At 43.4% G+C, this 27790-nt stretch overlaps 1 protein-coding gene across 1 annotated transcript in view; it reads left to right on the plus strand.

The window, feature by feature from the left end:
• The window catches only part of LOC126419745 (homeobox protein Hox-A13-like), a 55683-nt gene extending 39318 nt beyond the window's left edge, over nucleotides 1–16365 (plus strand). Inside the window, exon 3 of the mRNA XM_050086922.1 lies at nucleotides 16333–16365. Coding sequence (XP_049942879.1) covers nucleotides 16333–16365 — 33 coding nt within the window. The remainder of the gene's footprint in view (nucleotides 1–16332) is intronic.
• The last annotated feature ends 11425 nt before the right edge of the window (nucleotides 16366–27790 follow it).

The raw sequence follows: 27790 nt of genomic DNA on the forward strand, positions 1-27790 counted from the left end.
ATGTTGTAATACAGTTTCACGTCATGCTGACGATGGCGGCTATTTGTTGTGTCTATTACGCAGGTTCGTCACTTCAGCATTCTTCAGTCCTCCTGGCTTTCCGTCCTACTTCTCATATTTGCGTATGATGCCTTTCTTTCAATGTCTCAGTTAACTGGTGTCTACTTGTAATTCTTATTCCAGTCACCATTCCTTTTAGTTCATCCTTCATTACTTATATTTCGCCTGACTGTACAGATTGCCACCAGTGTGTCAATACATCCAGTGTCAGGTCTCCAGAAGTAGAAAAGAAGATCCCTTAATCCCTCTAAAATGTGAGTAGTACCAGAATACTGATGCAGTACTGATTCAGTACACAAGTCACTGAGAAACAGCTGTAGGTGGAAACATTCCTGTGAATGACGTAAATGGCGGCTAGCTGCGAGATTCCTTGTAAGTCTCGAGCGTGGCGCTCAGGCCGGGCATTCCAGCCTCCATCACGCACGAGAAACTCGACAGATCGGTCGTTTTTGCTTCTGCAGGAATGTTTCGTGGACTGCGTGTCGTAGCAGAAAGAGGTACTTCGAGGAACCTCGGCTACAGGGCGACATTCTTCGATCGAGAGCCATTTACGGCTGCACATTAGGCGGCATGACTCGTCTCTTTGGAGAACTGTCGCTGCAAAACTGGTGCAGCGAGATGCAGTGTGGAGACAGTCACTGCAATTTCCGGTGGTGACGTCTGATCCGACTTCGGTGACAGTCCAGAGCGATCGCTAACTGGCCCTTCGTGGAATACATGTAACACGCCGCTCAAAATCGTAGCTAGAGCGCCAGATGACGAGGATTTTAGTTAGACGCTATTCCACATTTGTCAGGGTATACGGATTGCTTTATAAACAGCTAAAAAGGTGAAAAATTATAAATGTTCCGCTTTATTGGTTCAAATGGCTCTGAGCACTATGGGACTTAACATCTATGGTCATCAGTCCCCTAGAACTTAGAACTACTTAAACCTAACTAACATAAGGACATCACAGAACACCCAGTCATCACGAGGCAGAGAAAATCTCCGTTTTATTACTTTTTCAGATACTCGTACATGTTACACAAATTATATCGTAATCCGTTGCAGTAGATGATCACCTCGAAAGAAGAGAAAATGAGGAAGGTAGAATATTGTCTTTGTTTCAGTCTTTCCCCCCCCCCCCCCCCCACACACACACCAACATAAACACACAGTCTCCCTCCATTTTCCAAATTGATGTTTCCTTCGTGTCTCACGATATATCCTACCAACCAACTGCATCTTTTAGTCAAGTTGTGACCAAAATTACTTTTTTCCTCCTAGTCGATTACGTACCTGCCCACTAGTTACTCGATATACCCACTGAAACTTCAACATGCCTCTGTAGAACTGAATTTCAAATACTGCTATTCTCCTCTTGTCTCAGTTCTTTATTGTCCACATTTCACTTCCATATACCTCCAGAAAACATTTTAACAAATTCCCCTTTGTTGAGAAATACTTTTCTTCATATTGTCAGTCAGCATTTTACACCCTGTCTAGTTCGACCACCATCATTTGTTTTATTGCCCAAACAGCAAAACTCATCGACTACTTTCAGTGTTTCATTTCTTATTCTATTTCCCACTAGCATAACCTCATTTACTGTGACTATATTTCGTTACCCTTGTTATGCTTTCATTGATGATCATGTTAAAAATTTTTTTCGAAGTACTATCCATTTCGTCCAACTGTTCTTCCAAGATCGTTGAAGTGGCATCGACAAAACTTAATTTTTTAAATTTATTTTCGCTGTCCTTTAATTTAATCTCCAAATTTTCCTTTTGTTTCCTTTACTGTCTGTTGAATGTATACACCGAATAACATCGTAGATGTATAGCCTACAGACATGTCTCACTCCCTTCTGAACCTATGCTTCCCTTCCGTCTGGTTTCTCTCCAAGCTGCAAATAACCTTCAACTACTGGTATTTTATCCCTGCTACCTTCAAAATTTCGAAGTGTATGTTCCATTCAGCAGAGACAAATGCTCCCTATAAATCTACTAACGCTATTAACGAAACCTTGCCTTTCTTGAACCTATCTTCTCAGATAACTTCTATGACCAGTAGCACCTGTTACTACACTTCTCCGAGGCACAAACAGATCTTCGCCGAGATCGGTTTCTAGTAGTACTTTTTTTGCCGTCTTCTGTAAATAATTTGTGTCAATTTTTTGCAAGAATAATTCTTAAACCGCTAGTTTGGTAACATTCATACCACACAGTATCTACCGTCTTCGTAATTGGAATCATTACACTCTTCTAAAGATATTCGCCTATCGCATATATAGTGCACGCCAGATATGACTGTTTTCTCATTGCTGGCTCTTCCGACGATCACAGTAATTCTGAATGTCTTCTATTCCAGGGACCTTAAATCGACTTGAGTATTCAGTGCTCTGTCAAATTACCCCTCACAGTATTATATCTCTTAACTCATCTTTATTAACTTCCTCTTCTCTTTCTTTAATGTTGCTTTCAGGTTCATTTCACTTCTGCACAATTCTTCCACCTTCAACTTTCCCTTCGTTGCGTGGTATTGGCTTTCTATTTGAGCTCTTGGTATTCATACAACTGCTTCTCATTTCTCGAAAGGTCTCTTTAATTGTCTGTATGTGGCTCGTACATTTCCCTAGTTACGTATACGTGCATCCATTCATAAATTCCTATTAATGCTCCATCATATAGCATTTCTGACGATAAGCGAACGCGTTAAATGATCTTCGGGAGCAACCTCTGGTATTTCAACTTTTGCACGTCCCATCACCTTAATCTCCAATCTTTCTGCAGTTTCTTCGGTTAAATCTGCAGTCGATAACCAATAAATTATTGTCAGAGTTCATATCCGCAGTTGGAATGTTTTTCCTGTTTAAATTTTCATTTCTACATCTGTATCTTACCACCATACAAACTATTTAATACCTTCCACTGTTCACGCTTCTCTTCCACGTATAGTCCGCCCCCGCTAGCTGAGTGGTTTCAGTCAGAGGGCTGCGTGCTCTCTGTAATAAAAAAGCTGAGTCAAGGAATCAACGATCAACTTGAACGGATGTCTTGTGACGTCCATCCAGACCAAACACAACGAACTATATGGAATAAGGCGGAAAAAGAAAGAAAGGAAAAAGTGGTCAGCGCGACAGAATGTCAATCCTAAGGGCCAGGGATCGATTCCCGGCTGGGTCTGAGTCGGAGATTTTCTCCACTCAGGGGCTGGGTGTTGTGTGTTGTCCTAATCATCATCATTTCATCCCCATCGACGCGCAAGTCGCCGAAGTGGCGTCATATTGAAAGACTTGCACCAGGCGAAAGGTCTACCCGACGGGACGCCCTAGCCACACGACATTTTATTTATTTTCCAAGTATACAGCAAATGGTACCTATGATTTAATTGTGCTCTGTGCAGAATTCTGCCAGATTGCCTCCTCTTTGCTTCCTTTCCCCAGTCGATGTTGTCTACTATTTCCCTCTCTTCCTCTTCCTATTATCGATTTCCAGTCACTTATCACGATTAAATTTTCCCCTCGCTTAATTATCTGAATATTTTTTTAATCTCTTCAGACATTATTTGAACTTTTTCATCATCTGCACAATTAGTCGGCACATAAACACGTACTATTGCGGTGTGTGTTGGCTTCGTGTTTACGTTGGCTACAATAATGCGTCGTTTATACTGTTCATAGAAACACAGCCGCACTCCTATTTTCTAAGTCATTACTAGATCCACTCCAACTCTCAGTTTTGGTTTTGTACTCGTAAGCCTGTGTCATCTAAACAGAAGTCGATTTCTCTTTTAAATTTTCTGACCTATTACCCGATTAAGGGATCTAACATTCCACGAGCTGACGTGTAGAACACTGATGATAACATCCTCCTTAGTGGTCCCCGCCTAGAGATCGGAACGGGAGACTATTTGTCCACGATAATATTTTACGCACTATTATATCTTCGCCATTGAGCCACATAGTAGAGCTGCTTGTCCTCTGTAAGTATGACGACTGTAGTTTCCCTTGCTTTCAGCCATTCGCAGTATCAGCACTGCGAGGTCATTTTGGTTGATGCTGCAAGGCCAGATCAGACAATCATCCAGAATGTTGCCACTGCAGCTACGGCAAAGGCTACTGAGCCTCATCACGAACCACACGTTTGTCTGACGTCCTCAGATATGTTCTGTTGCGTTTGCACTTACAGTATTGCTGTCTGTATCGTCGAGGCACGCAAACAACATTACTTTGTCATGTTCTGTGCTTAAGGAAAGCTAAATTACAAATGAGAGAAACTGCTATACACAATTACACCCACATAAACTTGGTACAAATTAACCCGTCAAAGTATGAGGTTTTTAGTACGTACTTCCGGGATTTCAAATAACAACTGCGCAAAAATTACAAGACTCGTGTCTAAGGCCCCTGGAGTGGACGAAAGTGCCTCAGAATTACGGTTAAGCTTGGGAGAGCCAGTCATGATGAAACTATTCCACTTGGGGTACAAGATATATGAGAAAGGCGAAACACCATCATATTTAAAGGCGATTGTAGCAATTCCAGTTCCAAAATAAGCAGATTCCGTCAGGTGTGAATAATACTGAGCTACACAGAAGTTATGTAAGTCATGGTTGCAAAATAATTACACGATTTATTTACAGAAGAATCTAAAAACTGGCGGAATACGACTTCGGGGAACATCTGCTTTGGTTCCAGAGAAATGTAAGAACACGCGAGTCAGTACGGATCCTACCTCTTACCTCATAACATACGCAGCAAAGCAATTGTAGATTTAGACAAAGCTTTTCACAATATTTACTGGAGCAAAGTCTTTGAAATTTTGAAGGTATCAGGCATAAAACGCATGTAGTGAAAGGTTGTTTACAATCTGAAGAGAAATCAGTCCAGTTTCGCAACCATTTGTGGCACCGTTGTATCTTATCCCCATTATTCAGTCTGTACAGTAAGAAAGCAATGAAGGGAACAAAGACAAGTTTGGAAAGGGAATTAAAGTTGACCGAGAAAAACTGAAAACTCTTGAGGTTTAACGTGACATAGTTATTCTGTCAAAGGTTACAAAGGATTTCGATAAGCAGTTGAACGAAATGGGTAAGGTATTATAAGATGAACATCAATAAAAGCAAAAAAGTGTAATGTAATACCGTCGAAGTAAATCAGGTGAGACTAAGGGAATTTGACTGAGGAAATGAGAAACTTAACGAGTAGATGAGGTTAGCTATTCTGGGAGCAAAATAACACATCATGGTAGAAAAGAATTTCTGAAAAAGAGAAATTTGTTAACACCGAATATAGATTTAAGTGTTGTGCAGTGTTTCCTGAAGGTACTCTTCTGGAGTGTGACCTTGCACGAAAGCAAAACGCGGACGACAAGCAGTTCAGACAAGACGAGAATAGAAGCTTTTCGAATGTGTCGTCGATTTGCTAATGGCGGGAAGAGTATGTATGTGAGGAGAAGGGGGGCAGAGGTAAAAACTGCAGAGAGAGAGAAAGGATCGAATACAGAGAGCAGGTTGAAATCGCTGAAGGACGCAGAGATGAAGAGGCTTGTACAGGATACGCTATGTCAAAAAAGTCTCCATACCGAAGATCGCAACAAAATAACTAGTTCCGAACATTTCCAGGCCCATCTTCAGATGGTGCACTAGACGTTACTTGGCCGTTTCATACCGTAATGCTGGCTGCTGGCTCTGTGAGAAGAGATTGGAATACTTTAATGTATCACTCTGGGGATATGTATTCTGTACTTACTGCAACAGTCTGGGCGTTTTTGAAATTAGTATCCATCTAGCAGCTTCCTTTACGATTGCCAGTTGCTTACACGTTACTCACTGTCCACTGGATGTGAATACGTTGAGGTGACAAAAGTCGTGGAATACCTCTTAATGTCTTGTCGGACTGCATTTTGCCCGGTGTAGTGCACCAACTCGGCGGGGCGTGGACTCAAAAAGTCGTTGGAAGTCCACTGCAGAAATATTGAGCCGTGCTGCCTCTATAGACGTCCATAACAGCGAAAGTGTCGCCGGTGTAGGATTTTGTGCACGGACTGACCTCTCGATTACGTCGCATAAATTTTCGATGGGATTCATTTCGAGCGATCTCGGCGACCAAATCATTCGTTAGAATTGTTCACAATGTTCTTCAAACCAATCACGAACACCTTTGGCCCACTGACGTGACATCCTTATTTTGGAACATGAACACTATGAATGGATGCGAATGGATTCCAAGTAGCCCAAAATAACCATTTAAAGTCAATGATCGGTTTAGTTGGGCCAGAGGACATAGTCCATTCAATGTAGACACTGCCCACATCATTATGGAGTCACCACCAGTTTGCACAGTGCATTGTTGACAACTTGGGACGACGGCTTCGTGGGATCTGCGACACACTCGAACCCCACCATTAGCTCTTACCAACTGAAATCGGTACTCTTCTAACCAAGCCACTGTTTTCTAGTCGTCTAGGTTCCAAGAGACATGGCCGCGATCCCAGGAGAGGCGGCGCAGGCGACGCACTCGCATCGACCGTCTACCGCCACACGCCGTCAACGCCAGGTATCGCTGCACTGTCCTGGCGAATACGTTCGTCGTACGTCCCACATTGATTAATGCGGTTATGTCAAGCAGTGTTGCTTGTCTGAGAGCACTGACAAATCTACGCCAACGGCGTTGTCCGTGGTGAGAAGGAATGCCTTTCCTAACGATCTCTGGAATGAAATTTCCCATGCGCCTAGGTCCCAGTACCATTCCGTGTCCAATGTCTGTAGATTGCCGTCGTGCGGTCAAAATCACGCCGGAAAGAATTTCACACTAATCGCCTGAGTACAAACGACGGCTTTACCAATGGACTTCCCTTTTATAACTTGTGTATGCGATGCTGCCGCCATCAATATATAGCATATCACTATACCACAAATTTTGTCACCTCTTTGTAGATAGATATACACCGACTATCACCAAACTTTGCCAACATCCAGCATGTGCTATACAGCTGGCGCTTGTTACAAAGATCTTCACAAAAAAATATAGCATACTTTGCTCAGAGACATTATTTGCTTTTTCGTTTGCATATATTACAGTCAATGTAGGGGCAAATACTTCAATCAGAAATGTCGGCAACATGAATGCCCAAGAATAAAATAAAGCTATAAAATTTCCAGCGAATTTTAGAGCTGTTTATATGTAAGTGAACCTTACAAAAAAAAAAAAATTAATTAAAAAAATTCAAATAAACTGCTGTCTTACTTATATTTTTGCATTAACATAGGAGTATTACAGATATAATACTCTTTTTGTTTCAGCTAAGTGACAATGTCATTAATTTATTTTAACAATAAAAGGCTTGGATATTTAGACCAATTTCTAACATAAAATCACCTATAGCTTAGAATACTGCGTTTACCTTTATCCCTACATCTTTCCGAACTCAAAGATATAGTAAATTTCATAGGAGTTCAGCCTCTGACTGTATTTAGTTCTTACTTTGTTTTAAAAAGGACAAATGCTGGAGTCTCAGTACGTGTTTTACTCAGTTGTTTTCTAGAGCTTCTTCTGAATGGATGGACTAGAAGGTGTTGTTTAGTGCTAATATATTGATTGAGTTAAATTACATTGTCACGAATATCTACTTTAATGGATTCTTGATATTTATAATATTGTGGAAAGACTAGATTGTTATTCACCATATAGCGGAGATGTTGAGCCGCAGATAGACACAACAAACAGACGTTAAACAAGTAAGCTATTGGCTAAAAAGGCGTTCTTCCGAATTAGACAACATATACACACAAACCCATGCAAACGCATGTCAGACACACATGATCACTGTCTCTGGCAGTGTGGCATCAGCAGCTGCAGATAGTGGTCATGTGTTGTGTTTCAGTTGCGTTTACAAATGGCTCTGAGCACTATGGGACTTAACTTTTGAGGTCATCAGTCCCCTAGAACTTAGAACTACTTAAACCTAAGGACACCACACACATCCATGCCCGAGGCAGGATTCGAACCTGCGACCGTAGCGCTCGCGCGGTTCCAAACTATAGCGCCTAGAACCGCTCGGCCACTCCGTCCGGATGCGTTATTTTGTGTGTGTGTGTGTGTGTGTGTGTGTGTGCGCATGTCTGTGTGTATGTTGTCTAACTCATAAGAATGCCTTTTTGGCCGAAAACTTACTTGTCTGACAGCCTTTTTGTTGTGCCTATCTGCGACTCAGCAGCTCTGCTGTATGGTGAATAGCTATCTATTCTTTCCACAATACGTACTGTCATTATTCAGTCTTGGATTTTCCATTGCTTGACTTCTTATTATTTAATTTGTTCCCTGTCCTCGTCTATGTTTTTAAATGTCTTTCAGCAAATATTCGTCGTCGGTCGTATTAATACGATGCTCCAATGCCTTGGCCGCCATTGTTCCAGACTTAACTGCATTTTCCAAAAACGAACCTATCTTGACTCATTAGCCAGGATACCAAGCCTGCTTTCAATTTTCGAACGTCATTTCACTACAAAGTCAATTCTGACGCAAATACTTTTATTTATCTTTTCATGTTCACGCAACATCGTGTTAACGGTGGGCTGCCAACACAGGGTTTGCCGATTTTAATTCCTCTTCTCGTCATTATAATCATACTTTCTCTCTTGTGCTCATCTTATTTTTTTCAACCAAAATTTTAAAAAATAAGTCGAAATGTGTCGCCAATAAATTCCGTTGCGAAACTCTAGATCGCCAACTGCAGACACTGTGTTGCCTTTCAGTGTTTCTTGCTGTTAAATTGTGTAAAATGGAATCCGAATAGATACGGTACAGTGCGATGAAATGTACCTTATTGCCATATACAAATAATGTACAGTAGCCTCGGTATTCACACCGTTAAGACAATCTACAACAGTACCGTCATCATAGCGCTGGGCGAAACGAACACAGTAATGGTAACTACGTGCCGTCCTGAGCTTTCAGCCAATCAGGGACAGAGTCACCGTTGACGACACTGCCTGTGCGTGGGTTCTGCAGCCACAGCCAGCGGCTGAGGTGTCTCCCTCCTCACGCGCGCTGCGTGCGAACCACGGCTCCCCCAGGCGACAAACACCACACGGTCCGCGCGCTGCCTGCTAATCAACTTAGCCCTGGCCCAAAATGGATAAATTTTGCGCAAACGAAATTACACCGTAGCAGCTAGCGCGCCTAATTCGTTTAGTTTTATTAATTCCAAACACCGCGCTTACGTGCATTGTTTACAATTCATTTGTAAATATAATTAATAAAGGGAGGTTTACAAGGTGTAGATCGTTTTAAATCCATCACTACACAAACTTGCTTCGCAAAGAACGCTTAGCGAATTGTCCACGACAATCTTTTTTTCTCTTTTTTCCCAGATGTATTCACTTACTCTTGCTAGCAAATCTGAACATATACGAGGACGTACTGAACAGTAATGCCTCCGAACTTTTTAATGCGAAAATTTTTGAAGCTGTTTAAATAACACAGAAGTTATTAACTTTCTACGTGTTTATTCTTCGTGGCCACATATTTATTTCTCAACATAATCACTCTGGCGACGAACACATTTCTCCCAACGAGAGACCAGTTTGTTGATACTCCCATGTGGGGACGAACTCTTCGAATTCGGAACTCGATTACAGCGCGTTGTTTCTTACACACTATCAATTTACACGCTATAATTCGGAGGCCCTAGCTGCAGAGCTCTGAAAATACGTAGATGTGAAGATGCAGAATGTTAATAACGTTTGCGCTAATTAAAAAGCTTTAAAAGTTTTCACATAAAATGTTCGGATGCATTACTTGTCAGCTCGCCCTCACAAAATCTTGAACTGGGTGGAACATATCACTGAACTGCTCAAACAATTCAGCTCAGCTAATTTGCTCGTTGTATAACTGCTAATCTTGGAAACAAATTAACGAGTCTATCAACACATTTTGCATATTTATACCCAGTAACTAACTAACTACATTAAATATCCTACGGAAAGATCATGTTCATTTCATTTTTCCGCAGGACTCACAGTTTGCGATCGAGAGAATATGAAAATCTGCATGCATTTTGAACGTGCTGCAGATTGCTTAAGACCCATATATGGAGTCAGCTAATTCCATCGTAAGAGCGGTCAGGCGCAGTATCTCTGATGTTTTGGAATATATCCGCAATTTCGTTTTCACAGCGTGTATCTGGAGACACCCCAAACAACTACAGCTCATCACGTCTTTCACGGGACGCTCATTCTGGGCGGCAGGCGGTCATTTGTTTCCGGTTCCTGTGAGTACACTTGTTGTCTTCACAAAACGTGACAAACGGTGAAACTAATTGATGGGTTTGTTCCCAACATCGTCTCGCACCTCCTTCTGCCCGGTCGCCGCATGGAGTCAGCAAGTCTTTGGCAGTCCCCTGCAGAAACATTGAGTCATGCCGCCTCTATAGCTGTCCATAACTGTGAGAGTGCAGCCGTTGCAGGATTTTGTGATATGTAATGACATCTCGATTACGTCCCATAAATTTTCGATGAGCTGTCTGGATGGCCAGATCATTCGCTTCAATTGTGCAGAATGTTCTACAAATCAATCACGAGCAATTGTAGCCCGATGACATGGCGCATTGTTATCAATAATAATTATGAAGTGCTTGAATGGCTGCAAATGGTCTTCAGGTAGGCGGACGTAAACATTTGCTGTCAATGATCTGTTCAGTTGGACCAGAAGACTCAGTCTTCCCTTGCGCGGCCCACACCGCTAAGGAGCCATCGCCAGGTTGCACAGTGTCTCGGTTGACAACATTGGCCCGTGGCTTCATGGCACCTGCGCCATACCACAACCCTACCGTCAACTCTCGTCAACTGAAATCGGGACTCATATGACCATCCCAGGGTTTTCGAGTCGTCTAGGTTCCAACCAGACGGTCACGAGCCCAGCAGAGACGCTGCAGGCGATGTCGCGCTGTTAGCAGAAGCTCTCGCGTCGGTGGTCTGCTGCCAAAGTCCACCAGCTCCCAATTTGGCCCCACTCTCCTAGCGGATACGTAAATACTACGTCCCACATTGATTTCTGCTATTGCTTCACGCAGTGTTGCTTGTCTATTAGCATTGACAGCTCTACACAAACTGTGCTGCTGCCGGTCGTTAAGTAAAGACCATCTGCCACTGCATCGTCCGTGGTGAGAGGTAATGCCTGAAATGTGGTGTTCTCGCCACACTCTTGACACTGTGCATGTCGGAATATTGAATATCCTAACGATTTCCAAAATGTAATGTCCCATGCGGCTACCTCCAATTGGTTCAAATGGCTCTGAGCACTATGCGACTTAACTGCTGAGGTCATCAGTCGCCTAGAACTTAGAACTACTTAAACCTAACTAACCTAAGGACATCACACACATCCATGCCCGAGGCAGGATTCGAACCTGCGACCGTAGCGGTCACGCGGTTCCAGACTGAAGCGCCTTTAACCGCACAGCCACACCGGCCGGCTCTACCTCCAATTACCGTACCGCGTTCGCCGCCTGTAAACTCCTGTCGCGCGACCATTATCACGTCGGAAACTTTTCCACAGTAAAAATGCACTGTCCATTTATACCTTAAAAGTAATAAATTAATATAATGCATGTTCAATTGAACTAATTATATACATTTTATTTTGGAACTAAATCCTTTCCAACCCGCAAAAATTGTAATATCACGTCTACACGTTAACACTCATGAAGCACATGGCTAAGTATGGGCAATATTTAACCGTATATGCGAGACATTGCCTTATATATACAAACGAAACTGAAAAATGATGATTTGAAGTGAATGTGAAAGTAATTAACTGGCAATTGTTTTTGAGTTCTTAGACAATACCATGATCCACTTTAGACTTCTGCTGTAGTCAATAAGCTGGAAAAGTTCCAGAAGTTACGCTGTTTAATCAGTCTCCAGCTTAACTTTTTGAACAGTCACTATGATATTGTTCCCTGAAATTTGCTTGATATACATGACATGAAACTGATGAAGAAAAAAGTCATGACCACTCTAATACCAATATGATGGAAGAATAAGAATAATGTTGTTCATTTCGCTGAAACATATAACGGGCAATTCATCGTAGAAAAATCTATATTAGACGCTCTAAGGAAAAGGGAGAAAGGAAGTAGAAGGTAATGGATACATAATGTCAGTGTAACGAAGGGTTGATTTCATATTTGTATTGCAATAAAATCTTTGTTGCTCACTCAAATCTTATGTTTCCTTCCGTTCCAACTCCGCATGTTTTGAAAACGTGGAAATAAGCTGCTGCCTAACACAAAGAAATCACAAAACTATTTTTGCTTGTATTGTTGCCTCTTTCGTCAACATCTGCGTGAAATATAGACGTTCTTTAGGGCAGCTTCCTTGTATAAAATCTTCTCGGTGTTCGGATCGATTCAAATGGAAACTGAAACTCGAGCTTTGGACGACTATCACCACCTTCGTCATCGAGAGATGAGAGCCAGGGGCGAAATGCGATTCAAGTTTGTCATTGGCCGTATGAGATCGCTTGACATTCAAGCTTCTGCTGCTCTATTGGCGGTGTGACGTCACTTGCTAGGCAGCATCTGTGTGCGTAAATACAGGAGATCGGCAACGTGGCGGCATGTTCGCATTCCCGCCCCCATCCTCACCACCATCCCACCGCTATTGATGGGACGGCGAACGGGGATCATCTCCAGTATCACCTACCCCTCCTCCCCCCAACCCATGAGTTACGGTTTTTGGGTGTACTTCTTTGAGACGTTCCATCTCAAGCGCCACCTCCAGACACGACCTAGCTTATAGCCTCCGCCTCTGTTCAGTTGTTACCGCGCACGCCAATTCCTGCAGCTTCTCTTTCTACAGAGTCCCAGTAGTTTGCGTGGGAGAGGATCTTCGTATCCTCAAAGTTCACTTTGTGTCTTTCCGTAAGGCTGTATTCCGCAATCGCTGATTTGTCAGACTTTCTGTACTTAATATGTGATCAATCTTGTGTGCAGTGGTCGGCTACGGTGCAGACTGTCTGCTCACAGTTTAAGAATGCGTTCAGGAGAAACGATTACAATTAGAGCCGCATAGGCTGGTAAGCGCTGGCGCAAACCCCGGAAGAAAACAAGGCCAGAGCATTCCTTCCATTCTGCGGAGCGACCTCAAGCAAGGTTGGGTGCGTATTACGCCAACATGGTAGTAGCCCACATGGCAGGGCGGGTAACAAGTTCTCGTCCCTAAGACTCTGTCCACCTGCTTCAGTAAACTGCTCGATGTCGGCCTCTTTCACTCTGTGTTGCTAGGTACTCAGTCAGGCAATGATAAGCAGCGTTGAATAATCACGGATGAATACCTACCAAACAAAGGCTGCGTAACTCGACCTTCGAGACAGCACCTCGAAGTTCGTAAAAGTTCGAGCGTTCGGGATCCTAAAGAACTTTCTTGAAAATGTTTTAAAGTTCCACTAATTAGGTTTTATTGTCTCCAAAACATGTTCTAAATAGCTATCAAGTCAGTATTTAGTGCCTAACTAATATGGATGCAAGTTAATGACTTTTACACTACAAGTTCTCTACACGAAAGCAGCCAGGTGTTCATCAGTCCGACCCGAATGCTCTGAACGCTCTGTACAGCCACAGAACCAAAGCTATTCGCTAGTCACTACATCCAGTCGTTCAGTGAGTTTATTAAAAGAGAAAAAGGGCTCTCCATAATGGCTTGTGATGTTCCGAAACATGCCACGCGACAAGAAAGTCCACACGCAAATAACTTACAAACAAAAGCACTTTAAAAAATCCTTACTTTCACTATAATGTTCAGAAATGCAATAGCTTTATAATTACAAAATTAGAACCGACAAAATGCAAGATTTCCTTTACCTTGGTACGAATTTGTGCAGTACAAAAAGATGCTTCACGAGCGACTCTTAGAGATGCAGAAGTGTAGAATAAAGTACAAATACTAATACTAAGAGCGTAATCCCTATTAGCTGATGATTTAGACAGCCAATCAGAAAAGCTCCAGTCCTCGAACACACGTTGAAATTCCTAAGTCATCCAACAAAATTACAGGAAGCACTTTAGAAAAAAAAAATATTATTTACAATACCAAATTTAATTTTAATAAAACAAAGTATGAATTATCCTCAGAAATGGAATGCTAATTAATTTAATGCCTAACTTCTCTTCCCGCTGCATTTATACATACCTATGTCACATGATTCATGGCTGCACAAGAGCTTTTCCACACTTCACGCGTGTCCTCCATGCGCTTCCGTACTCTCTCTACAACAGTCACATTACAAAACGCAAGTAAACAATAATTTTTGGAAGTGATTACTTTTAAGTCAGCAGCTATTATAATGAAAACAAAGAAAAGTCTAAAAATCAGTTTTAATGAACTGATTGTTTTGAAACTTCCTGGCAGATTAAAACTGTGTGCCGGACCGAGACTCGAAATCGGAACCTTTGCCTTTCGCGGGCAAAGATCCCGACTTCGAGTCTCGGTCCGGCACACTGTTTTAATCTCCCAGGAAGTTTCATATCAGCGTACACGACGCTGCAGAGTGAAAATCTCATTCTGGAATTATCCCCCAGGCTGTGGCTAAGCCATGTCTCCGCAATATCCTTTTTTTCAGGAGTGCTAGTTCTGCAAGGTTCGCAGGAGAGCTTCTGTAAAATTTGGAAGGTAGGAGACGAGGTACTGGCAGAAGTAAAGCTGTGAGGACAGTGCGTGAGTCGTGCTTGGGTAGCTCAGTTGGTAGAGCACTTGCCCGCGAAAGGCAAAGGTCCCGAGTTCGAGTCTCGGTCCGACACACAGTTTTAATCTGCCAGGAAGTTTCATATCAGCGCACACTCCGCTGTAGAGTGAAAATTTCATTCTAGAAACTGATTGTTTTAGTTATAGTGTCATCTGATATTATACGCGAATACATTACAGGCCTTAGCTCTGTTTTGTAACACCTACAAAGTTATTGAGGGTTGTAAATAAAAGTTTAAATCTCTAAAAGTATTGACGATATTGTACTGAGGTTTTTACAGGATATTTGTATTGTCAATACAAGTCTGTATATGGAATATGAAACACATTGAGTAAATTTTAATGCTATACCTTTAGATTGATGGGGAGTGTGCGTGACAGATCGTACGCACGCAGTGGGCGAGCTCACGCTGCCCCATCCGCCACAGCGTTATCTGCGCTAACGTAGGGGAAAAAAAGAACGATCGCGTACTTCACTGCAAGGTGTAAGGGCTGGGAACAATTTGCTGCCATTATTGCGACCTCCGCGGAAAATTAAGGATTTGATACTTCTGGTGAAAGATAGCCTGGATTGGAGAGTACTTCGCATGTGCCACGTGGATGGGAGGAATATTAAGTACGACAGGCGATCCGCACCGTAGCCGAGCGCTGCACCGAACACACGGCACATCACGTACACAAATCCTATGCAGTCAGCGACAGTGGGAATCAGCCGTACGGAAGGTCATCGCATCGACCAACGAGAATTCCGTGATAAAACAAGCGGCAGAAATTCGCATCTGAATTATCATTTTCCATAGAGACAGAGGTTATAAAGTCAAAGGTGCCTGTAGGTAAGCACCTGAGACGGATAACCAAACATCGTAACAATGAAAGCGTTATGTGATGCTGAGGTGGCCTCCATTTTCCTTCCCCCTCAATCGCAAGCCGACGGGGGAGAGGGGAAGAGGCACACCGCCACATTCCCGCTTTTCATCATTTGCTTATGAGAGGCTCGCTTTCCAGGTAACGTCACACAGCAAATAGAAGTTAGAATTCCAAGCGACTCCACACGACCAATGGCAGGCTCGGACGCCACTATAAAGGAAGCAAACTTCACTCCCGACAATCGTCTCATGATGAAGAAGATGGTGACAATCTTCTAAAGCTCGAGTTTTAACACCGATCTGACGCGGCCTCCCTAGCCGAATGGCCGGTACGGTACCTCCGTAGCTCAGCGCTTTCAGTCAAGGGGTTGGCCACCGCCTGTGCAGGGTGAGGCATAAGTCGCAGTGCACCAAAAACCCTGCAGGAATGGGGAAACCTAAATATTTCAGTAAGGTATGGGTGGTGTTGTCTATCTTTTACGTTACGAACACAGCCGCCACCTTGAAATCGCCCATATTGAATCTAATTCGATTTTTTTTTTTTTGTTTTTTTTTAATGGAAAAGGGGATCGTATGATATGTCAGATAACATCAGCATTTTATGACAAGTTCATTTCTGTAAGCGGATTCGAAGTAGCACTTATTGTTCAAAACTTCCTACACTTTTGTATTGTTGCAGGTAACTGAAGATGGTTTTGACCAAGGACGATAGAACTGAGATCATTTTGATGTCTGGAAAACGGAGTTTCCATCTCACAGGGGCAGATTGTAGCAGCCGCCACACAGGAAGACCAATTTCACACAACACTGTCAGGTGTTTAATTTGCAAATACCGAGAAACTGGTTGACAAGGTATGGACTGGCCGTCCAAAAAGCGCTAGTGACGAGACAACCTCAACAATGGATTTGGCGCTCTTTGTAAAAAACCCACATCACGGCACACGACGTTTGTCAGGAGAATATAGACCCAGCCAGTCATTGATCACACGAATTATTTATGCTTATTAATGGCATCCATTCAAGATTCATCTACTCCATTATCATTTTTACTGATGATAACCGAGGATGACCGAGACCGACGTACGCACTTTCGCACGTGGGCCTTAGGGCAAGTTCAACAACGTCCCTCTTTTGAACAAGGTATCTTGTTCAGTGATGAGGCAAACTTTTTTCTCTGATTAGGTCCATTATAAATGGTTTTTTCATAGCAAATTTTTTATCAGAGATGAAGTCAACCGCCATAGCCATAGATTCTGAAGTGACTAAAATCCACAATGGATGGATCCTTCTGAGGTAGTTGGTGACGTAAAAGTTATGGTGTGGTGTGGAATATGGAGTACCTGTGTAGTTGGACCCAGTTTCATTGATCAGAACCTAAATGCTCAATGCAACCTGGAAATGCTGCAAGAAGTGGTGTCTGCCTTACTTCTGAATGAAGATGGCAGCCCTCCTTCCTACTTTCAACACGATGGGGTTCCACCACACTACGAAGCACATGTTCGTCAGTGGTTAGAGGGGATGGTCGATTTCCTGGTCAATGGGTTGGCCGACGTGGTTCTTGGAATGGTCATCTTGATCGTCTGATCTCACACCACTTGACTTTATCTCTGGGGTCATTTAAAGCATTGTATTTGTATTTGTAGAGAAAATAAGAAACAGACACCAACGCGTTGCAGAAGCGCGTGCCAGGATTTCTGCAGAAATCCTTCTGCGGGGCATGACGATTGGACATGGGACACCATGCTGAGCACATTAAATGACTGTCCTTTATGGAGAACAGACTAGCCCGTAATTCCAACCAAAGAGTGTTGTAACTTCTGAACAATAACTGCTTCTTCGAATCTGTTTACAGGAATGAACTTGTCAGGATATGCTGGGTTATTTGATATGTTATACGATCCCCTATCCATTTAAAAATGACTTAGATTCAACATGGCCGATTTCAAGATGGTGTCCATGATCGCCACATATCATAAAAGATAGACCACCTCACCCATACCTTACTGGACTATTCAGCTTTCCCCATGCCTGCAGGATTTTTGACGTACAAGGGTGTACTGCGATCTTTGACTCACCCTGCAATAAGAATGACAAAACATAACGAAGAAAGAAATGGTTAACAAAAAAAACAGAAAAATGGATATCGTGGCTTTCTTTGGTACGGAAACACCTGGGTTCGATTCCTGGTATTGCTCAACCTTTCTCTGAGGTACGAAGGTCTGATGTGGGGTCCACACAGGCCTTGTGAGGTCAGATGAAGAGCTGCCTGAATAAAGAAGCAGCAGAATCATCAGGATTGATCTACTGGCAATAACGAGGTGGAGGGATTCGCTGCAAGCTGATCACACATCCCATGATCATAGCTCGCTCCTCGTACTGCCTCGTAAGCGGCAATTGGCCAGTCGGAACAGGCATATGGCCTAATCCCTGAATGATGTTTGCTTACTGCTGAAGGTTTCGCTGCGTGCCGTTAAGCAATATTTGGGTTCATGCAGCTGAGTAGCAGCTTAGGGACATTGTTCTAATCGAGGTCTACGGTTACTGCTGTCATCTTTTGGTTTGTATCACAATGGCATGCTAGGCGACCAGTTGTGATTCCGACCTCGAGCTGTATCTGTATTGGTCAGTCGATGCGCTGTCATTGTATCAGTCTGAGTACGTACACTACCGTGTGAGCAGAGGCGACGGACACACCAGTCTCGTGTGCTAAATGCCACCACGATTTTCTCGGATTTCTTTCCAAGGTCGCTTGTAACACGTAACACTTCTCGGCTGAAGCCAGTCACATAGTTCGAGCAATGGGTCGCAGCAGTATGTGTGACGAACGCAGCTCTTGCCTGAACGGGGAGGGGGGCAGGGGTGGTGAACCGCCGTGTACTTGCTAAAGAATGTTATATATTGCTCACGAATATTAGCTGCGATTTCGAGCAACCGATTAGCTACCATCGCTTGTTTCTTGTACCCGGAGATGGTGCGCCAGCAGAGAACATTTATGGCATCTTTTCCTGACCATGCCCGTGTGTCTATCCTGTGGCTATTCTCTACACAAAAGTCGGAATCGGAGGGAGGGATGTTTTCTCCATCCTTGCAGCGATAGACCGGACTTCCTATAACCCGCCTTAAAGGATTGTGGAGGAGACTTAAGAGGATGGCTTAGTAGTGAATAACTTTCCTAAGATGACAGCTGCTTCCAGGCACCTGATGGGAAACACACGTTTGAACAGCCCTGGCCGCAGGCAATGTTTTCTAGGCACTAATCAGTTCCAGTGGGGAACGACCAATGACACTGTTGGCATGGAACTAATGATTGTTATTGGCCAAGAGGTGAGAATGTTAAATAACTTCGTGGAGCCGACTGCATCTCACGAAGTCGAGCCCTCCTGGGGTGAGAAGGTGTGCGCCGTGTTTCTGTGGCCGTGGAGAAGGAGCAACCAAACAACGTCCTGCAGCGCGGAACACTGAAGCGTGCTGCCCTGTCCGGGCATGGATTGCGAATGCAGTCATCCCGGCTCTCTAGGTGGGTGTTGCCTTTCAGTGAGTCTGCAGGTGTTCAGTTCCCAGACACCTCGTATCACGCTGTGGAGCCAAGTAACCAGCTGCACCGTGGTGTTAAGTCAGTGAGTCGAATTTGGCAAGGTTTTTATTGAAGGCAGTGATCCGTATTCGTCTCCGTTAATATCTCGTAGTGATGTTCCTATATGGACTCTCAACCGTAGTCCTGTTTTGTTGGGGCGGAGATTATTGGTAGGAGGCGATGTGATGTACACATTACAGCCCAATGGTCGGATCTCGGAATTTTTCTCATAGTGCTTGCACAGGTACGAGGCTTTTAATCATTGATTTCGGAGTATCAAAACGAGGCTAGCAGTCTTATTTAAACTGGTTGTAGTTGGTTAGCAGCAAGAAGAATTACTCTGGTTACGACGACAAACGGCTTCCGCCGCGTAATTCGTCTCGCGTCCCGCACACTGCTATGACTGCGTCACTTCCGGCAGCAGACGCAAGTGCAATTCGGTGGAGGAGGACGAGATTAGCCTTTAACGTGCCGTTGACAACGAGGTCTTCACAGACGGGCTCGGATTAGGGAAGGATGGGGAAGGAAATCGGCCGTACCCTTTCAAAGTAACTATCGTTTACCTTAAACGATTTAGGGATATCACGAAAACCTTAAATCAGGATGGCCGGCCGCGGCTTTGAATCGTCATCCTCACGAATGCGAGTCCAGCGTGCTAACCACCGCGCCATCTCGCTCGCTGGGTATTTCTCAAACCCACGCCGACACCTTGGCTCCATTCAGTGGCAGCCACCGCTCTGCCAGACCAGACAACGGAACTGTACAGTCCGACAGGTCGAAACCTGCCCTGAAATTGTTTATACATGGAAAATATACCGAAAGAAACACAATGTAAAACATCTAGCTGCTGAGACGCCCTGAAAGTATCTATTTGAAATTCTTGAAATTTGCCAAATCGATAGATCGATAGGCGGCTCGCGAAATGTACACCCCCACCATACCTGTAGCAGACAGCTCATACGCAACACGGCGGGCACGATCCATGTTTGACGGCACATCGCTAAGCAGATAACGCGGCGCAAGCTGAACGTGATTTGTAAAGCGAATTTCGGCTTCCGTTCAAAGTTTCTCTGACACAGTTGTTCACAGTTAATATTCGCTGGAAATTGAAGCTCCTTCAACATCCTTAAGAATTGGCAATTGGGTTTGTGGTATCACTAAGTGTTAATAAGGAGGTAAAACGATATTAATTTCTTTGTGATTTCTACACACATGTTCGCGAATAGCATGTATCTTTCTGCGGTTTCCAGAGTTTCACAGTAATGTGGATTTCAGTTAATGTTTTCAACTTTGCAAAAATGAAATACGAGGAACATGGCATGCAGTCGAAACCGTGTGCTATTATAGTTAATTTCTACGACATCCATTCCAATGATGTCGACATGTCATTAGAAATTGTGTAAACATTACAATAAACATGAAATAACTCAGATGATTCGATAAATTATGGTTTGAACGATGATTGTTGCGCTATTTAAAGTGCACAACAGAAACGGAATACCTTCCAAGCCCAAAGAAAACACGCACAGTAATACTTTTTAGTGAGAAATAAGAAGCTGTAAATTTTTTGGTTAAACGAATAAGGAAGAACAAGCTTAAATTTAAGCAGTGTGCAAAACCAGTTTCGTTTCGTCAGATCTAAATATGAATTGCGTAAATGGGAGGATGGTTCACACGAAGTGTGAAATATGCGGTAAAACGAAACTCTTAACAAGGTGAAAGAAAAACTGTTCTAAAAGCTTAGAACTGCCCGTGAGAGTCAAGGCTCCATCACCGAAGGAGATCTGTGAGGCTGGGCGCTCCGAACTGCAACAGAGGTAAACATTGCCGGTTTCCGGGCTGCTTCGACCTGCTGAAAGAGATTCTGGAGTTCATGCGGACAAAGAAATCACAACGTTAAGCGTTTTACCTCAAGTAGACGTGTAGAGGACATTTCATTACTAGGTAATGTTATAGAGAAATTCATAGTTGACGTGAAGACGAGCTAAAAGCGTATCAGTCAGGTTTCCTGCAAACAGCACTTAGTCATTTCAACCGAAAAAAATACAGAGTCATTTCTGCAGTCGATATTGTGCATATTCGTACACAACAATACCAGTGATATATATCAGCGGATTACTGTTTCCGCAACTTTACCTCTGCCTTCAGGGACATCAAGGCAAATCAGGGTCAAAAATATAAAAAAAGGGCTGCTTAGTGCCTAAGTTCTTGTAATCGACGTAGCAAAACCTGGAATAATGGAAGAGAATAATTTTCATTGTTCTGTCCCAAACATCTTAGCATTTACAGAAAATACTTCATTGCTTATGTTTGCCTCTCGGCCTGGACATAACGACACCCCTTTACGAGGACGATGAGAAGACTGTTAGCACTCCACTTGCAATTAATAGTGTGATTAATCCTTTCGATAACAAATAACAGTTTAAAGCATTTTCCGGAAAATTGTCGGACAGTAAAATTTCTGATAGCTCTTTGTCATGCCAGGTTAATCAGTGGAACAATCAATTAAGCATTGCCGCTTTGCATCACACATTTTACGAATTTGATCAAGTATTCCTGGTAGGCAGCGCAATATGTAGAACGTGGGACACGACTATTCCCTTCCTATTCTGTGTAATTCAATAAGAAATTTCTGTGAAGAGCCTGAACATGTTAATTTTTGAAACTTCCTGGCAGATTAAAACTGTATGCCGGACCGAGACTCGAACTCGGGACCTTTGCCTTTCGCGGGCAAGTGCCCCCTACCATCCAAGCTACCCAAGCACGACTCACGACCCCTCTTCAATTGTTAATTTTTGTTTTACCAGGTATGTCTGGTGTAGGGATAATGTTTGTTTTCGTCATTTAGTAAACACTCCACTTTTTTACGACGACTACGCAGAATAAACTTGGAACTGTTCTATTATTAGGAAATTATTATAAGAATTCTGTTACAAGATGTGTCGTAAAATATTTAATGACAATAAATTACAATCCCGATTGATGGAAGTTTTTTGTAATTATGCATCATTCATCATATATCACAGAGTGCCTCGATTTTCTTTCCTCCGCTAGTCACGTGTGCAACAACTGCATCTACAACAGTTTAGCTGACGATATGAACTGCAAGCTATTCAAAAAACATTAGATGTGCTTAAAATTCAGGTGTGTGCGCTTTGGAACTCGCGCTACACAGAGCTACGTTCTCCTGTCACAGCAGCGTCCCATTATTTGCCTATTCGCGCGCTAGGGCTGCACAAACCGGTGTAAAAACGCTTTTTCATGAGGCAAAAAAGGAATAACTTTTATCATTTTTTAAATTACTTGCAGTGCGTCTCAGCAGCTAAAATTTTAAAGCGTATATCTTTTGACGCATTCTTCCCGTGTGAAACATTTCAAGGTGGGTTACGAGATATCGGATTGGAACATTCCCTTATAAGATGACAGGAGGGCCACAATCAGAGTATTAACCAGCTTCATGCTTCCACACCCCCTAGAGTACTGTGGGTTTCGACATGTCTGACTGAACCATTTCCTTATGAGATGCTAACAGGGTCACAATCAGGAAATGGAACCAGCTTCACGCTGCCCTACTCCCCTAGTGTAATGTCAGTCCACACCCCACGGCGGACAGTGTTCCACACTGAACTCGTGCAGGCTGGTACGGCAAGATGGTGGTCTGCAGCAGAGTCAACGCTTTCTACTGGAACGAGAGTGCAAAGAGAGACGTAAGTCTAACAAGGGTTCCAGTCGTCTGGACTATGAACACCCTACAGTACCAGCGCCAGGATCCAAACGACTTAGTAAGAGTCTGTGTGTCCTAAACAAGGCATACCAAAGACAGAGCTGCCCTGTACAGGTGGGACATCGTCGGCAGACCTGAATGCGACTGCGGAGCAGCGGAGTAAACAGTGGGCCACTTTGCCCTACAGAGATCCAACAGAAGGTACTCTAGGAAATGGAGTCATATCATGGATGCTACAACTGCAACTGTCAGTTAGATACCAAATATTGGTATATGGTTCAAATGGCTCTGAACACTATACGACTTAACTTCTGAGGACATCAGTCGCCTAGAACTTAGAACTAATTAAACCTAACTAACCTAAGGACATCACACACATCCATGCCCGAGGCAGGATTCGAACCTGCGACCGTAGCCGTCGCTCGGCTCCAGACTGTAGCGCCTAGAACTGCACGGCCACTCCGGCCGGCAAATATTGGTATAGATTTGTGAATGTGGAATGCTGCGTCAAAACTGTTATTTTAGAACTTGCGATTTGTACTAATTCCCCTGCTTACTTTCTGAACTGTAATTTTTGGCCCTACCTTCTGGAAACGTGCTATACGTCAACGGAACATAAGAATTACCATTTAGTGACAGGGCAGAGAGCTTTCAGACATGCCCAGCACAATAGTAAAGCTAAATATTTAAGTTATAGGTAATTCTCCAAATGAACTCAGGAAATAACGCTAGTTTAGGACGCTGTTCATGTTATTTTCTGTGACTCCTTTGTCTCCTTTCTTTGCATTCCTAACAGTCTGACGTAAAGGTAGCAGATACATTGTATGTGGGAACGTGTAACGTAACGACGTCTCGTGCAGACTAAACACGCAGTGAGGTACAGTTGTGCAGAGACGCTGGCCTTAACGACCCTGGTCGCAGGTAAGCAGCTGCTTGCTATCCGCTGATAACGTTGTAGCAGACACCGTGCCGTGGTTTCCTCCATGATGTGACCACTGGTTTCCTTTTCAGCAGAAACGGCCGTAAAGAGTCTGGAGTGGACGTGCCTCGAGAGCCACAAACGCCTGCGGCTGGTCACCGTGCACGGCGCAAGGGCGGCCGCGCACACAGCAGGCGTGCGACGATGGACTTCCAAGTTGTTGTTCCTTTCCTCAGAATGAAGCAATGACGCAGTGTAACAAACATTTTAGGGCTGTAGCCTAGATGACAGAGTCACATACGAGAGGAGCTGCGCTTCTACAGTGAAGCGCCAAAGAAACTGGTCTAGGCATGCGGTTTCAAATACAGCGATATATAAACAGGCAGAATACGCGCTGCGGTCGGTAACGCCTATGTAAAACAATAAGTGTCTGGCGCAGTTGTTAGATCGGTCACAGCTGCTACAATGGCAGGTTATCAAGATTTAAGGGAGTTTGAACGCGGTATTACAGTCGGCGCACGAGCGGTGAGACACAGCGATGAACTGGAGATTTTCCAGTACGACCATTTCACGAACGTACCGTGAATATCAGAAATCCGCTAAAACATCAAACCTCCGACATCGTTACGGCCGGAAAAAGATCCTAAAAGAACGGCAACAACGACGACTGAAGAGAATCGTTCAACGTGAAAGAAGTGAAACGTTTCCGCAAATTGCTGGTGGGCCATCAAGTGTCCACTCGTGTGCCCTTGATGACTTCACGACACAAACCTTTACACCTCGCCTGGGCACGTCACCACCGACATTGAACTGTTGATAACTGGAAACATTTTACCTGCTCAGACGACACAGGTTTCAAGTTGTATCGAGCAAATGGACGTGTACGGGTACGGAAACAACCTTATGAATGCATGCACCCTGCATATCAACAGGGGACTGTTCAATCGGGTGGAGGCTCTGCAGTGATCCCTGATACATCTAGATACGACTCTGACAGGTGACACGTATGAAGGCATTCTGTCTGATCACCCGCAATCATTCATGTCCATTATGCATTCCGACGGACTTGGGCAACTGGAGCAGGACGATGCGACACCTCACACCTCCAACATTGCTACAGAGTGGCTCCAGGAACGCTCGTCTGAATGTACACACTTCCGTTGGCCACGAGACTCCCCAGACACGGAAATTATTGAGCATATCAGTGATGCCTCGCAACGTGCTGTTCAGATGAGATCTCCAGCCCCTCGTACTCTTACAGCTTTATGGACAGTCCTGCAGGATTCACTGTGTCAGTTCCTTCCAGTACTACTTGAGACGTTAGTCGAGTCCAAGTCACGTCGTGTTGGGGCACTTCTGCGTGCTCGCGGAGGCCCTACACGATATTAGGCGGTTGTACCAGTTTCTTTGGCTCTTCAATGTACATCTGCTGTAGATGTTGTAATGTAAGAGAGAGAGATCATATATTGTAGCACACAATACATCATTCTAGTGCTCAACCTGACACAATTTACTTCGTATGCTCTCATACCCTTACTCTCATGTTACATCAATAATTGATAAATGATAATGAATACAGTATGAAGAACGCATTTTAACTGAATCTTTGCCCAGTCTTTGTAGAATGATCTCTGTAAGCATTTGTGATGTAAACAGGTATATCTGGCACAAACTGGAATAATATGAATCTTCATCAGAAACTACCACAATAATAGGAAACTGAAAGGCCTTTTTTTCCTCTTCACTTTATATTTTATGATATTCATTGCTCAAAATACTGGCGATCTAATATTTGGAACTGACAACGTCAGCATTTGACGAATTTAACTATAAACATTTATTTATGTTTTCTACTATGCGTGGCCCTAGGAACAAACTGAGACGCGTACAGGGCGTGTGGCGCTTTTTTGTAACTTCACAAGTTCAAATACGACCGCGCAAATTGCGTCGCGACGCGACAGGGACGCGACACGCGCCTGCGCCAGGTCGCGCGGCGTTGTGGCTGCGGCACAGTTTCTCGCGCCGTGGGCCACGCGAGCACTGCTTGAGAGCTGAGGCGGGGAGTGGGGAGGTAGTCCTGCCATACGCTCGCTTCGGTATGACTCATATGAGTAGTACAGGTATTGCCCATACGAAAAATACAGCCTTGCAGTGTACTAAATTTTATTGTCACTGAGTAGAGTTTCGCTTTTCGGCGTTTAAGCTCTCCATCTCTTTTCGTTAGTACATAATAGTTTTCAGTAACATACATCTATATGCTGTTCTGTTTTGTTCCTTCTTTTGTCAAAAACAATGCACAGTTCAGCAGCTGGTGAGCCATTAGCCTCTGCCTCCACGATGTTTTCAGATCATAAGAAGGGACAGACGATTCATCGTGAGGATATTGAATGAGGAACTAAGGAATATTATAAAATCATGTTATCTAGAAGTAAGGCAGGAAAGTAAAACAAGGTTATCTACTTGCTGCCTGTTATGCTGTTATATCTCTACGATCCGTTGCAAAAAGTCGAAAAGGCGTAATTTCCACAGGTATGACCCCTTTGTGCTGCTGGTAAAAAGCGTCCAAGATATGAGGTACCTGTTTCACTATCATTATTTGGATATGGACGTAATAAGAGACGTTATACGTACATGTGGACATCATATTTTCACTACAAGCTAGAGACAGTTGAGAAGCCCTCACGAATAGCAATGTTTTAATCTGCTCTTTGTGACGAGAAAAAGCATATCAGTGGTTGATTACACACTTTCAGTATTAATAAACTAATTATACGACACGCTACACAAATGAAGTAGTGGTCGCTATGAGTAACCTGTAAGAGTGTGGCGCTTCGATATATTCAGTTTGTTGAAATGCATTGCTGACAAAGGCAGATCTGCCCTCATGACAATGTTTCACTAACGACGCGAACTCGTCCCTTCACAATACATTCCCGTCACGTGCATTATTCTCAGCTGCTGTCAATGCACTGACCACTGTGTTGTGCGACAGATCAATTGTTTACTTTTCTCAGTAACAACTGTTTTCTTCGCGAACCATACATTGACAGTTTGGTAATCCGTATGTGAGTAACCAGCGTCTGGCGTGTGCGCCTCATTCCGCCTCAACGTTACGCTCATCATTATCTTGATACTGCTCAGATGAAGAAAAGGAATAAAATCCTTTGGTAAGTTTCCATTCCAGTCGTTCAGTGTTAAAAAGACGATACGAGGATTCAACGAAAATTCCAACAGAATTGGCGATTTATTTTTGTTTGGATTGTTAACCTTTTCTCATTCGAAGAGGTATCACCATTTATCAGCAACGGCCACATTTCTCTTGTTAACAGGTTTCATTTACTTCATTTGCCAAAACACAGTATAATTTGCACGAACTAATTTTCGCAGCAGCTATTGTGACTGAATTCTGAAACAGAGTGTCTCATTAAAGAAGTAATTGGCAACAAGAAAGCTCAATGAATTACGAAAAACCTCATTGTGTCTGTTTGCGGTAACGTAAAAGACGAAATATCATGTTTAATTTCGTTCTAGGAAATTCCTGTTTCACTAGCTGCCGATAACTCTAAAAAAATTACAGTCGCTGGAGTGAGAAAAATAAAACAGGAAGCACAACTTCTGATATGTTGTTGATGTTGTGGTCGTCAGTCCTGAGACTGGTTTGATGCAGCTCTCCATGCTAATCTATCCTGTGCAAGCTTATTCATCTCCCAGTACCTACTGCAACCTACATCCTTCAGAATCTGCTTAGTGTATTCATCTCTTGGTATCCCTCTACGATTTTTACCCTCCATGCTCACTCCAATGCTAAGTTTGTGATTCCTTGATGCCTCAGGACATGTCCTACCAACCAATCCCTTCTTCTAGTCAAGTTGTGCCACAAACTTCTCTTCTCCCCAATCCTATTCAATACCTCCTTATTA

This window comes from Schistocerca serialis, chromosome 9, assembly GCF_023864345.2.
Source record: "Schistocerca serialis cubense isolate TAMUIC-IGC-003099 chromosome 9, iqSchSeri2.2, whole genome shotgun sequence".
NCBI lineage: Eukaryota > Metazoa > Arthropoda > Insecta > Orthoptera > Acrididae > Schistocerca > Schistocerca serialis.